Source organism: Zalophus californianus, chromosome 5 (assembly GCF_009762305.2).
Source record: "Zalophus californianus isolate mZalCal1 chromosome 5, mZalCal1.pri.v2, whole genome shotgun sequence".
Taxonomy (NCBI): Eukaryota; Metazoa; Chordata; class Mammalia; order Carnivora; family Otariidae; genus Zalophus; species Zalophus californianus.
This window is the reverse complement of record NC_045599.1, coordinates 153,974,416-153,986,511: the sequence shown is the minus strand read 5'-3', so window position 1 is coordinate 153,986,511 and position 12,096 is coordinate 153,974,416. Positions and strand designations below refer to the sequence as shown.

Below are 12,096 nucleotides of genomic sequence, written 5' to 3'. Positions count from 1 at the left end.
CAAGTGCTCCTCACAACGCTCCATAAAGGTTCTAGAGGGACGGACACGCCGCTAACCTCTCGGTCAGCGGACGAGCCACAAGCTCGGACCCCAGACGTCACTGGCCGCCTCCGAGTGACCCCGGGTGGGGCAGGGACCCCATGGGCTGGCGGGCTTTCCCGAGGAGGGTACCGTTCCCGCCGAGGGCAGGAGACCCCCTGAGCCGGGCAGGCCAGCGCGGAGGCAGGCGCGGGCTTCGCCCCGCCCCGCCCCGCCCCGCCCCGCCCCCCAGTCTCCCGGGCCCCGCCCCTTGGCCCCGGGCCCCGCCCCTCGCGCCTGCGCCGCGGCCCCACTACGCAGGCGCAGGCGCAGGTGCGTGTCGTTTGAAAGTATGGCGCTTGTGGGCCCGCGGCTGGTGCTGTGTGAGGAGAAGATCCGGGAGAAGAGCGGCCTGGCGCCTCACCACGATCTGGGTGCGCGGCGGTGGCGGCGGGCCGGCTGAGGGTGCGAGCTTCCCGCCGCGGCGTCCACAGACGGGGTCGGACCAGAGGCGCGCTGTCCTGATCGCGCTCTTCCCGAACCGTCGAAGGCGGGGGGGAGAGGAAGGGGGGGCCGCGGGGGGGGCGGGGGTCGCGGGGGGGCGGGGTCCGGGGCCCGAGTGGTGGGGGGGGCCGCGGGGGGGGCAGGGGGCCCGAGTGGTGGGGGGGCCCGCGGGGGGCGGGGTCCGGGGCCCGAGTGGTGGGGGGGGCCGCGGGGGGGGCAGGGGGCCCGAGTGGTGGGGGGGCCGCGGGGGGCGGGGTCCGGGGCCCGAGTGGTGGGGGGGCCGCGGGGGGGCGGGGTCCGGGGCCCGAGTGGTGGGGGGGCCACGGGGGGGGGCAGGGGGCTCGAGTTGGGGGGGGCCGCGGGGGGGGGCGGGGTCCGGGGCCCGAGTGGTGGGGGCCGCGGGGGGCGGGGTCCGGGGCCGCGGGGGGCGGGGTCCGGGGCCCGAGTGGTGGGGGGGCCGCTGGGGGGGCAGGGGGCCCGACTGGGGGCCGGGGACGCGGGGGGGCGGGGTCCGGGGCCCGAGTGGTGGGGGCCGCGGGGGGGGGCAGGGGGGCCCGAGTGGGGCCGGGGGGGCGGGGGACAGGGGCCCTAGTGGTGGGGGGGGCCCGCGGGGGGCGGGGTCCGGGGCCCGAGTGGTGGGGGCCGCGGGGGGGGCAGGGGGGCCCGAGTGGTGGGGGGGCCGCGGGGGGGGGGGCAGGGGGCCCGAGTGGTGGGGGGGCCGCGGGGGCGGGGCCGGGAGTGGGGCCGGGGTCGTGGGGGAGGGGCAGGGGCTTCTAGTGGTGGTGGGGGGCGCGGGCCGAGTGGGTCAATGGGTTTTCTTTTCTTTAAACAAAAGAATGTTTTAAAGATTTTTTATGTATTTGAGAGAGCTTTAGTGGGGGAGAGGCGGAGGGACAGGGGGTGTGCTCACTGAGCCGTTGGGGGTGTGCGCCCTACTGGGGACTCCGTCCCAGGACCTGCGATCGTGACCTGAGCGGAAATCGAGAGCCCGCACTGCACTGGCTTAGCCTCCCAGATGACCCCCATGGTTTTCTTTTACCCCTAAACAAGGTGGTATAGGTTAGCTTTTTTTTTTTTTAAAGATTATTTATTTATTTGACAGAGAGAGACACAGCGAGGGAGGGAGCACAAGCAGGGGGAGCGGCAGAGGGAGAAGCAGGCCTCCCGCCGAGCAGGGAGCCCGAGGCGGGGCTCGACCCCAGGACCCGGGACCGTGACCCGAGCTGAAGGCGGGCGGACGCTCAAGGACTGAGCGCCCAGGCGCCCCTAGGTTGGCTTTGTTAAAAAAAATCTTGACCCAGCAGCCTGCCTTCCCGGCGAAGCGGGCCCGCCCCTCCTGTTGTACAATTCCTCTGGGCTCTGCTCTCCGTGCTGCGGAATTCTGTGTATGTTCATGGAGGATCTAAGTCGCTAGTTTTCTTTTTGTCCTGTTTTTCTCTGGTTTCGGCATCAGGGTAAAGCTGAGTCCCTGAAATAAGTTGGGAAGTGTTTCATCTTCTGCTTTCTAGAAGAGGTTGTGTAGAATCGGGGCTTATTCTTCCTTGATGGAATTTTCACTGAAACCGTATGGGCCTGGAAAGTTCTGTATTTGAAGCTTTTAAATTACAAATTTAGTTTATCTAAGACTATTCTTAATGTCAGTTTCTTCTTGGAGTGAGTGAATTATGGTTGGGGTTTGTAAAATGGATTCTTTGCATACACGTTGTTGAATTTATGTGTACAGAGTTGTTTATAGTACTCCCTTATTAGCCCGTTCATGTCCTGGGGTCCGTCCAGATACCCTTCTTCCATTCTCAATATTGGTCATTTCTGTCTTTTTTAGACTTGGTAGAGGTTTGTGAACTGTTACTAATTTTTTCAGTAAGTCACCTTTCAGTTTGATGGGGTTTTCTCCATTGTGTTCTTAGATTCAAATTTTATTGATTCTGTTCTTTAATATTTTCTTCTTTCTGCTCACTTTGCATTTATTTTATTCTTCTTCTTTTGTAGTTTTTTGTTTTTTGGTTTTTTTTTTGTGGAGAGAGAGAGGGAGAGAGAGAGACACACACAGAGAGGCAGGGAGGGGGCCCAGAAAGAATCTGGTCCTGACTTGGGGCTTGATCCCGCCATCCTGAGATCGTGACCTGAGCTGAAACCAAGAGTGTGATGCTCAACCAACTGAGCCACCCAGGTGCTCCTTTTGTAGATTCTTGAGGTGAGAGATTATTGATTTGAGACTTTTTAATTTTCTAGTATATTTAGTGCCATAAATTTTACTCTAATCACAGCTTTAGCTGCATTCACAAATTTTTTTTGTATTTTCATTAAGTTCAGTGTCTTTTAGATTTTTCCTTGGGACTTCCTCTTTGACCTATGGATTACTTGGGAGTGTGTTTTCTCATTGTGTGTTTGGAGATTTTCTTTTTTCTTTCTTTTCTTGTTACTGATTCTAGTGTGATTCTGTTATGGTCAGAGTCCATACTCTGTATGGTTTTAGTTCTTTTAAATTTGTTGGGGTTTGCTTATGGTTCAAGATGTGGTCTATATTGGTAAATGTTCCAGGTGCACTTAAAAAGCATGTGTACCCTGTTGTTGCAGGGAGTTTTATGTAAATATCATATCAATTCGATCCTGTTGGCTAATGATGATGTTCAGTTCTTCTGTATCCTTGTTAATTTTCTGCCTAGCATTTGTGTTAATTACTGGGAGGGGACTGTTGAAACCCCTATAACCCAGACTGTGAATTTGTTTCTCTTCTCACTGCTTCCTGTGTTTTGAAGCTGTGCTGTCTGAAGCTGTGCATATGTATTTAGGATTTGGAGTGACCCTTGTAGCACATGGTGTTCCTCCTTGTTCCTGATAATTTCCTTTTTTGAGACATCTGCTAGTATAGCTACTCCAGCTTTCTTTTGATTCATGTTTTCAGGGCACATCTTTCCCCGTTTATTTACTATTTAATCTAAACTTAACCCATATCATTGTATTTGAAACGAGGTTCTTGTAGACAGTGTGTAGTTGGCTCATTTTTATTTACTCTGCCAGTCTCTGTTTTTTATAGTGTATTTAGACCATTTACATTAAATGTAATTGTTACTATGGGAGAGCTGAAGCATTCCGTTGTATTATTTGTTTTCTATTCATTGCCTTTTCCTTCTTTTGTTTCCCATTTCCTGCCTTCCTGTGGTTTGAATATTTTCTTGGTGTTGCATTTTGAGTTAACTATTATATTTTTGAGCATATCTCTTTGTATAGTGTTTTTAGTGGTTGCTTCATAAATTACAGTGTATTTATATAATTTAAAACAGTCTACTTGTGTGGACCTTTTACCCCTTCAAGCAAAATGTAGAAACCTTATAACCAATGTTTCCTTTGTTTTTTTATCCTTTATAATTTAGTTGTCTTAAATATTTTCTCTGTATACCTTGAGAACCACATTAATCATTTTTTGTTTTACAGTCATCCAAAATTTTAAATAACTCAGGAGGAAACATTTTTACCTATATGTTTACCCGTTTCATTATTCTTTCTTCATTTCTGATGCTCCAGGTTTTCTTCTTTTATCCTTCCTTTATGTTTGAAGGGTTTTCTGTAGCAGTTACCTTAGGGCAGGTGTGCTGCTGAGACGTTCTCTCGGTGTTTCTTCATTTGAAAATATCTTATTTCACCTCAGCCCCTAAGACTGTTTTTGGTGGATGCAGAGTTCTGGGTGAACGTTCTTTCCTTTCAGGACTCGGGAAATGGGGTGCTGCTCCTCCAGGCCCCCTGGATTCTGAGGTAATCCCTGCCCAGTGAGCTGTTTCTTCTCCCTGGTAGCGTCTTTTTAAGATTCTTTCACTGTTCTTAGTTTTCAGAAGTTTGTCTCTGATGTATCTGGGCATGGCATTTTTTTTTTTTTTTTTGGTCTTTATTCTGTTTGGGGTTTTCTCAACTTCTTGAACATGTAGCTGTCCGTCTTTTGCCAAATTGGATAAGCTTTCAGCCCCTGTTTCTCTACTTGGTCCAAGTTTCTCTTCTTACTCATACTGTCTTTCTCCCAGAGCTCCAGTCGGAACTGCGCTGGCCCGTGACAGGAAGGTGAGGTCTTTTTACTTTTTTTAAGTCTGTTTTCTCTCTGCTGCTCAAATAGGACAATTTTGATCAATATGTTTTTGCATTTACTCTGAATTTTTTCTTCTGTCATCTCCATTCTGTTACTGAGCAGCTTCTGTGGGGGTATTTTTGATTCAGTTATTGCGTTTTACATTTCTGAAATTCCTGTTTGTTTCTTCTTTATGTCTTCTGTGTTTTGGCCAAGACTTTCTATTTATCACTTGTTTCAAGAGTGTTGATAATTGTTCATTGAACTATTGCTTTAAAATTCTTGTTAAATAATTCTGACTTCTGTCATCTCTGTGTTGGTGTCTGTTCATTGTTTATGCTCATTCAAATTGAGATCTTTTTTCAGTTTTTGGTCATTTTTTATTGTGTCATAGACATTTTGGATATTAAGAGGCTATTTCTTATTTAAGTCTCTTTACACAGTATTGGCACTGAGTGGGTGCTGCCTCACTGCTGAGGTGGTGGCCAGCCTCCTGTCACACACACAGTCTGTAGATGCCTGCGGGCTACCTCCTGGCAGCCCAGTGGGGTAGTAGTCAGGGTCCGCTCACGCAGTCTCAGTGCCGTGCACGCTGCAAGGCAGGTGTACGGTGCATTGTTTTTACTGGGTGTTGAGCTAGTGTGGGGCTGATGTCAGGAGCCTGTGCTGCAAGGCGCCCAGGTCCCAGTCCTTCTACCATGGCCCACAGGCTTGCCCTTCTGTGTTAGAGTCCATTGGTGGTTCTGGGTTGCCAGCTTCATTGGCACTCAGATTGGGATGTATGGAAGACAAAATAGACAGCCCTGAGACCAACACAGGGCCCTCTCTGCTTGACGGTTTTTTTGAGGTCCCTAGACAGTTGGCCTCCCGTTCCCCATTCTCGAGTTGTCTGGTGCTTGTTTCATACCTTGTTTTCCACTGAGTTAGGTATAATACATGAGTAGGAGTAGGGTAAAATGGATCTATTCTGTCTTGTCTGGAACTGGAGGCCCACAAACCAATTTTAAATTTAATTGAGGTATGTTTTAAAACATAAATATTCCTGGGAAAGTATTGGTGTGCCCATACCCAAGCTGTTTTTTTGATTACAGAAACTTAATTTTGTAGCAACATTTACTTAATGGCCCATTGTTGAGTATACCACACAGTGGCATGTGGTACATAGAGGATGACTGTGCCCTCGAGTGTAACTGGCATGCACTAGTCAGGTTAGCTAACCAGTGGGCTTACAGTTGTGATCCCTGAGTGGAGGCTATGCAGGCGATGGAGTTGAGCAGCCAGGAGTCAGAAAGCGAGCCCAGAGAGGAGGGTATTGCTGGTGGGAGAGGGTTTGAGGGGAGAAGCAGAGGAGGTGGGGAGCAGGGCAAGGGCTCAGAGACATTTTGGAGGTAAACAAGCTGGAAACCTTAAATGCAATTCTTCTTTAATGCCACTCTTCAAACTTTGAATGAGTTGCATTATTTTTGTGAGTTTTTCAGATTCTGAGGTTGCTACAGCTCACTTTTATTACAGTACTTTATTTCCACTAAAAAGTAAGGTTGAAGTCTCATAATTTTCTATTCTTAGCTGAACTTCAGTCATTATCTATTCCTGGAACTTACCAAGAAAAGATTACTCACCTGGGAACTTCTTTGATGAATTTAACAGGTCTAAAATCTTTAGACCTCTCACGCAACTCCTTAGTGAGTCTAGAGGTAAGTTTTGTTTCTTAAAAGAAAATTTATTGCTATCAGTAGCAGTGGAAAGTACATTCATAGTAAAAAATGCAATCTGTTTTATACCTCTGCTTACATGTAGGCTGTACACTTGACCCCGGTTACAAGTGTTGTGTTGTTTTTCTTGCACAGCTCATTATGTCTTTAAACTACCTTGACAACCAAAAGTCATATCTCTGATGAAGATGGTTATATCTTTAAGGGAACTGAAATAAGGCCCCGAAGACTAGTGTGTGTGCTGGTCACTGTTCGTCCCTGTATCAAATGTGTTTTTCTTCATCCACATTCTGTACTTCACATCTGTTTGTAGTCTGACTCCTGGTGGCCTCAAACCTTTGTGTAGCAGAGCCACGAGTGCAGGGCTTCCTGCAGCGCTCCTGACGTGGCGGGCAGTTGGTCCTGGTAAGCAAGGAAGAAATCACCCAGGTGATGGCAGCTGGGAGAGTTGTGTAAACGCTGCTCATGACTTCATGGAGAAGAGGTTCCTGCCTCCCTTTATTGAGAGAGCCCCCCTGACACGAGACTGGGAGCCTGCTCAGAGTCCCCTGCAAGTCTCAGTCCAGCCTCCACCCAGTGCCGGCTGACCTCTCAGCCTCTGTACAAGGGAGCAATAACAGCTCTACTCCGTCGGGTTGTGTGCAGACTGAATGAAATGGTGAGAACTCGGTAGATACGGGCTGTCCTCATTGCTGTTAGGACTGCTGCAAACGTGACATTTCACACCTGCACGGCCATCTCATGTGAGCGAGACACGGAGCCTCCTACCTAGAACACATCTATCCTTGTGCTCTTCCTGTGGCCATTGCAAGTGCATTTGTGAAGTTGTGTTGGTTCGTATTGCTGGCCCGTTTCACTGTTTGTAGAAGTGTGAACTAATCCTGCCTTTGATCCTGTTGACAGGGCATTCAGTACCTGACCTCACTGGAAAGTCTCAATCTCTACTACAACAGCATCTCCTCCTTAGCAGAAGTGCTTCAGCTCCACTCCTTGACGGAACTCACGGATGTGGACTTCCGGCTGAACCCTGTGGTGAAAAATGAATCTGATTACCGCCTTTTTGTTGTGCACATGCTCCCGAAGCTCAGGCAGCTGGGTAAGCGCCACAGCTGTGCTCACATCCTTGCTCATGGGAGCACTCGTCGCTGTTTTGTGCTCTCTGCTCCTCTAGTTGAGTCCCTGTGTCTCATAGGAGGAGCACTGCTGGGGAGGAGGGCAGGGAGCTCTGGCCACAGACATCTGCCGAGGAAGGCCAGGAGCACAGGTATGGGCCAGGCTGCTCTGTCGCTTTCTGGCTGATTGGCTTGGACACCTTGCTGCATGAGTGTGTGCTGGCTTACCTCTCGTGCCCCTCCCCCTGCACTGGTGGACCGTAGGCTCTGGGAAGCCTGGCTGCTCTGCCGGGCCCCACCTGCCTGGGCCTGGGGATAGGGGTGGGCTGTGCGTATCAGTGACCAGCCCCCATTGCTACACTGATTAGTGTCAAGCCTACTTAGAATTTCAGTGTTTAATTTTAATTTTTAGATGTTTAGGAAGGGTAAGGACTGGTGTTCTTACTTGACTGTTTAGGTTATCAACACTTGAATTGGGCTCTTTTTCAGAAGCATTATAGTCCGTATGAGAAAATTTTGCCATCTTCAGTCTTAAATCGTTACTTTCCCTTTATTATAAAAGTTTTAAATTCAGAATCTTATAGTGTGGAGAAGGGACCTAAGAAAGAGGAGCAGAGGTAGAGGGAGAAGCAGGCTCCCTACTGAGCGGAGAGCCCAATGCGGGGCTTTATCCCACTACCCCAGGATGATAACCTGAGCCAAAGGCAGACACTTAACCAGCTGAGCCACCCAGGTGCCTCCAAAGCATTGACTTTTGATGTTGAGAACCATCTTAACCCTCAGATATTCTGGGAAGACCCAGGAGTGAGAACTGATTACAGGCCTTCTGGGGCCCCAGGCACACATGTGGGGACAGTTGAAACTTCAGATCTGAGGGTGCAAATCCTAGGCCCAAACACACGGCCACGACATCATCTCTTTAGCATGTTCAGGGTTCTTATCCACAGAGACATCTCAGATGTGCTCAGTGTGGTTCAAGAACCTCATGGGGCGCCCAGAATGTGCATTAAAAGAGGGCAGTGCTGAGAAGGAAGTCCCCGTGTGTGAATTGCATGTGTATTTCTTTTTCCAGGGGGAGCAGGCTGCCCCAAAGTAGTATCTGAAGAGTAGCTTTCTGTGACCCTGCCAGCCCTCTTGCAATCCATACTTGGCATCTCTGGGAAACCAAGTGTAGCCACCATGGCCCAGCATTCCTTTCCTGGGTCAGCCCAGTGCTTATGGAGGACTCCTGTGGTAGTGCCAGCCCTGGGGGATAGAAGGTCCCTGAAAAGTGGTGGCAGTCCTGGTCATGTGCAGTTGGCTGCAGGGTGGGTGATGGGGGCACTTTCATTCCCGTGGGGAACGTGATATGCTTCAAGGGTGCTAGGAGGTGCCCCTGTGGGGCTTGGTCATTGGGGGCCTGTCACCTGCCTCATGATGGCATTTGCTAATTTCTCTGGCATTTTCTCCCTAGATGACCGTCCTGTGAGAGAGAGCGAGCGGAAAGCATCCCGGCTGCATTTTGCATCAGAGGAGTCACTCGCCTCAAAGCAGAGCTTCCCAGCTGTTTTCAGAGTTGGAAGGTATGAGCAGAAGTGGTATTTGAACATTGAGAGGAGCTGTTCAGACTTGCCTGTTGATAGAAGGTTTACCTAAAAGATACGCACTTCTCTGTGTGCTGATTGCCACTTGGAGGGGAGCCGTGCAGAAGAGGAAAAGGGATGCTCGGATGCCAGTGGGGGCTCTCCCCTTGTTGTCCATGTTCTCCGTAGTTATTTTTTGATACTAAAATGTTTATTAAAGTAACACATGTAAAATCAAATAGCGTGAGAGGCTTGTGATGAGAAATCACAGCCCTTTATCCCGCCCCTCAGCCCAGTCCTCAGAGGCAGCACCCCTCACTCCTGTAGTTGTCCCTGCCTGCAGATTCTGCTTGAGTCCCTTTCTCATCTCCAGACAATACAAACATCACCTTTAGTGGGTGTGAGCACTTTCAGCAGTAGCCCACTGCTGCCACAGGCCTTTCCTCCCCAACCCCAATAGTACAGTCTGTGGGATATGATCCTTCCTGTGTTCTCTGCTCAGTGTCCCGTGGCTGGTGCTGCCTATGTAGTTGGACTGTGGCAGTGGGGTCTTTTGCCTGCTTGTACCCCACTTCCATGCCACCTCCCAGCTCCTGTCAGCGGAATTGTTATGTTTAACTGTGCGCTGTGAAGGTTGATGGTATTTAAATGTGTTCTGAAACCATGAAGTGTATTCATGGTTTGCAGGTTGATTTTAAAGGGCAATGTTTACATTGCTTGAACTGTGCTAGGACTACATATTTTTGTACACCATTTTGATTTGTCTGAAGCCTTTACTGGTTTTCTTCTTGCATTATATGCCTTAGCTCATTTTTAAATTCCTCTAATGTAGGGGTTGACCAATTCTTTTTTGAAAAGGGCTGGAGAGTGAATATTTTTGGTTCTGTGGACCATATGATCTCTTTCTCAACTTTTGAACTCTGCCTTTGTAGTGTGAAAGCAACCATAGGTAATACTTAAACAAATGACCGTGTTCCAATAAAACTTTATTTATAAAAGTAGGCAGTGGGCTGGATTTGACCTGTGGCCATACTTTGCCAGTTTCTGTTCTGACGTCTCAGGATCAGTTCCTAACCCTTGGGAACCCTGTCCCCTCAGATCCCCTTTAGCTCCCCCTCCCCTTACTTCCCCATTTCAAACTAGTTTAATTACTGTGTAGACAGCCATTCCCAGTATCCTGTGCAATGCTCTGGATGTTTGTGGCCCCCCCAAATTCATATGTTGAACCCTAACTCCCTGGGTGATGGTGTTAGGAGGTGGGGCCTCTGGGAGGTGATTAAGTCATAAAGGTGGAGCCTCATGAATGGGCTTGGTGGCTCTTAGACAAACCCCACAGCGTTTCCTAGCCCCTTCCTCCATGTGAGATTATGAGTCAGGTAGTGTCAGACCTCTGACTTTGTTCTTCTCCTTCCATATTTTGTTGGCTATTCTGGGTCTTTTGCCTCTCTCTGTAAACTAAGTTTGTTGATATCTGTAAAATACCTTGCTGGGATTTTGACTGGGATTGCAATGAATCTTACAGATCGAGTTGGGAAGAACTGACACCTTGACAGTATTGAGTCTTTGTCTCTATGAGCATAGAATATCTGTCCATTCATTTAGTTCTTCTTTGATTTCACTTATCGGAGGTTTGTACTTTTCCTCAAACAGATCTTGTACATGTGTTGTTAGATTATACCTAATATGTCATTTTTTGGATGCTAATGTAAATGGTACTGTCCTATTTAATTTCAAATGCCATACATTATTGGTATGTGGGAAGAGGCTGACTTTTGTATATTAACCTTGTATATTCGTTTCCTAGAGCTGATGTAACAAAGTACCAAGACTGGGTGGCTTAACATAACAGAAACTTGTTGTCTCACAGTTGTTAAGGGTAGAAGTCTGAAATCAAGATGTTGGGGAGTTATTCTTTGTGGAGGCTGTGAGGGAGAATCCGTTCCATGACTCTTCTGGTGGTTTGCTGGAAATCTTCGGTGTTCTTGGCTTGCAGATGCATCCCACCAGTGCTCTGTCTTCATGTGGCTGTCTTCTTTCTCCCCGTGTCTTTTCACAGAATCTCTCCTTTTTCATGCTTGTTTCTGTATCCCAGTTTCCCCAAAAGATAGCAGTCAGGTTGGATTAGGGGCCCACCCTAATCTCATATTAACTTGATTATCTCTGTGAAGACCCCATTTCCAACTAAGATCATGTTCTGAGGTACAGGGTGTTGGGACTTCATATCTTTTGGGGAGGACACAATGTGACTCATAACTCCTTGTATTTTGCAGCCTTATTTTGCAGGAGGTTTTTTTGTTTTTCTTTTCCCTTGTCTTTGGGTTGGTTCTTGGGGATTTTCTACATAGACAATCATGTATCTGTGACAAAGACAACTTTATTTTTTCCTTCCCAGTCTGCATACCTTTTATTTCCTTTCCTTGTCATACTGAAGCTGGGACTTCCAGTATGACGTTTAGAAGAAGGCATGAGAGAGGACACATCAGCCTTGTCCTGATCTCAGCAAGGAAGCGGCTAGTTTCTCACCACTAAGTGGGATGTTAGCTACAGGTTTTCATAGATACTCTAGTTGAGGAGTTCCCCTCTGTTCCTAGTTTGCTGATCATCGTTACCATGAATAGATGTTGGATTTTGTCAAATGCCTTTTCTGTCCATTGATAGGAGCATATGAATTTTCTTCTTTAGTCTTTTGATTTGATGATTGTATTGATTGATTTTCAAATGTTGAACCAGCCTTGCATACCTGGAATAAATCCTACTTGGTTGTGGTGTATAATTATTTTTGTACATGGTTGGATACAATTTGCTAATATTTTGTTGAGGATTTTTGCATCTGTGTTCATGAGAGCTATTGGTCTATAGTTTTCTTGCATGTTAAAATAAGGCTGGCCACATAGAATGAGTTAGGAAGTATTCTCTCTGCTTCTATCTTCTGGAAGAGATTATAGAGAATTGGTATAATTTTTTTCTTTAAATGTTTGCTGGAATTCACCAGTGAACCCATCTGGACCTGGTATTTTAGAGGGTTATTAATTACTGATTCAATGTCTTTAATGTATATAAGTCTGTTCAGATTATCCATTTCTCCTTGTGTGAATTTTGATAGAATGTGTGTTTCCAGGAACTGGTCTGTT

The 12,096-nt window shown here is 48.0% G+C and overlaps 1 protein-coding gene across 10 annotated transcripts in view; it reads left to right on the top strand.

The window, feature by feature from the left end:
* The first annotated feature begins 326 nt into the window (after positions 1 to 326).
* The window catches only part of CEP72 (centrosomal protein 72), a 31,269-nt gene continuing 19,499 nt past the window's right edge, over positions 327 to 12,096 (top strand). For 5 of the 10 annotated variants that reach the window (XR_003522263.2, XM_027606652.2, XM_027606645.2 and 2 more), the window contains exons 1-4: positions 327 to 452; positions 6,146 to 6,273; positions 7,195 to 7,555; positions 8,857 to 8,965. Coding sequence is in view for 9 of the 10 variants with exons in the window: in XM_027606652.2 (XP_027462453.2) it covers positions 371 to 452; positions 6,146 to 6,273; positions 7,195 to 7,555; positions 8,857 to 8,965 (680 nt within the window). In the remaining variant the exon portion in view is untranslated. Of the gene's footprint in view, positions 484 to 4,538; positions 4,576 to 6,145; positions 6,274 to 6,604; positions 6,950 to 7,194; positions 7,556 to 8,856; positions 8,966 to 12,096 lie in introns of those variants that run through there. The other 5 variants (XM_027606646.2, XM_027606647.2, XM_027606649.2 and 2 more) reach the window with 5 other exon arrangements.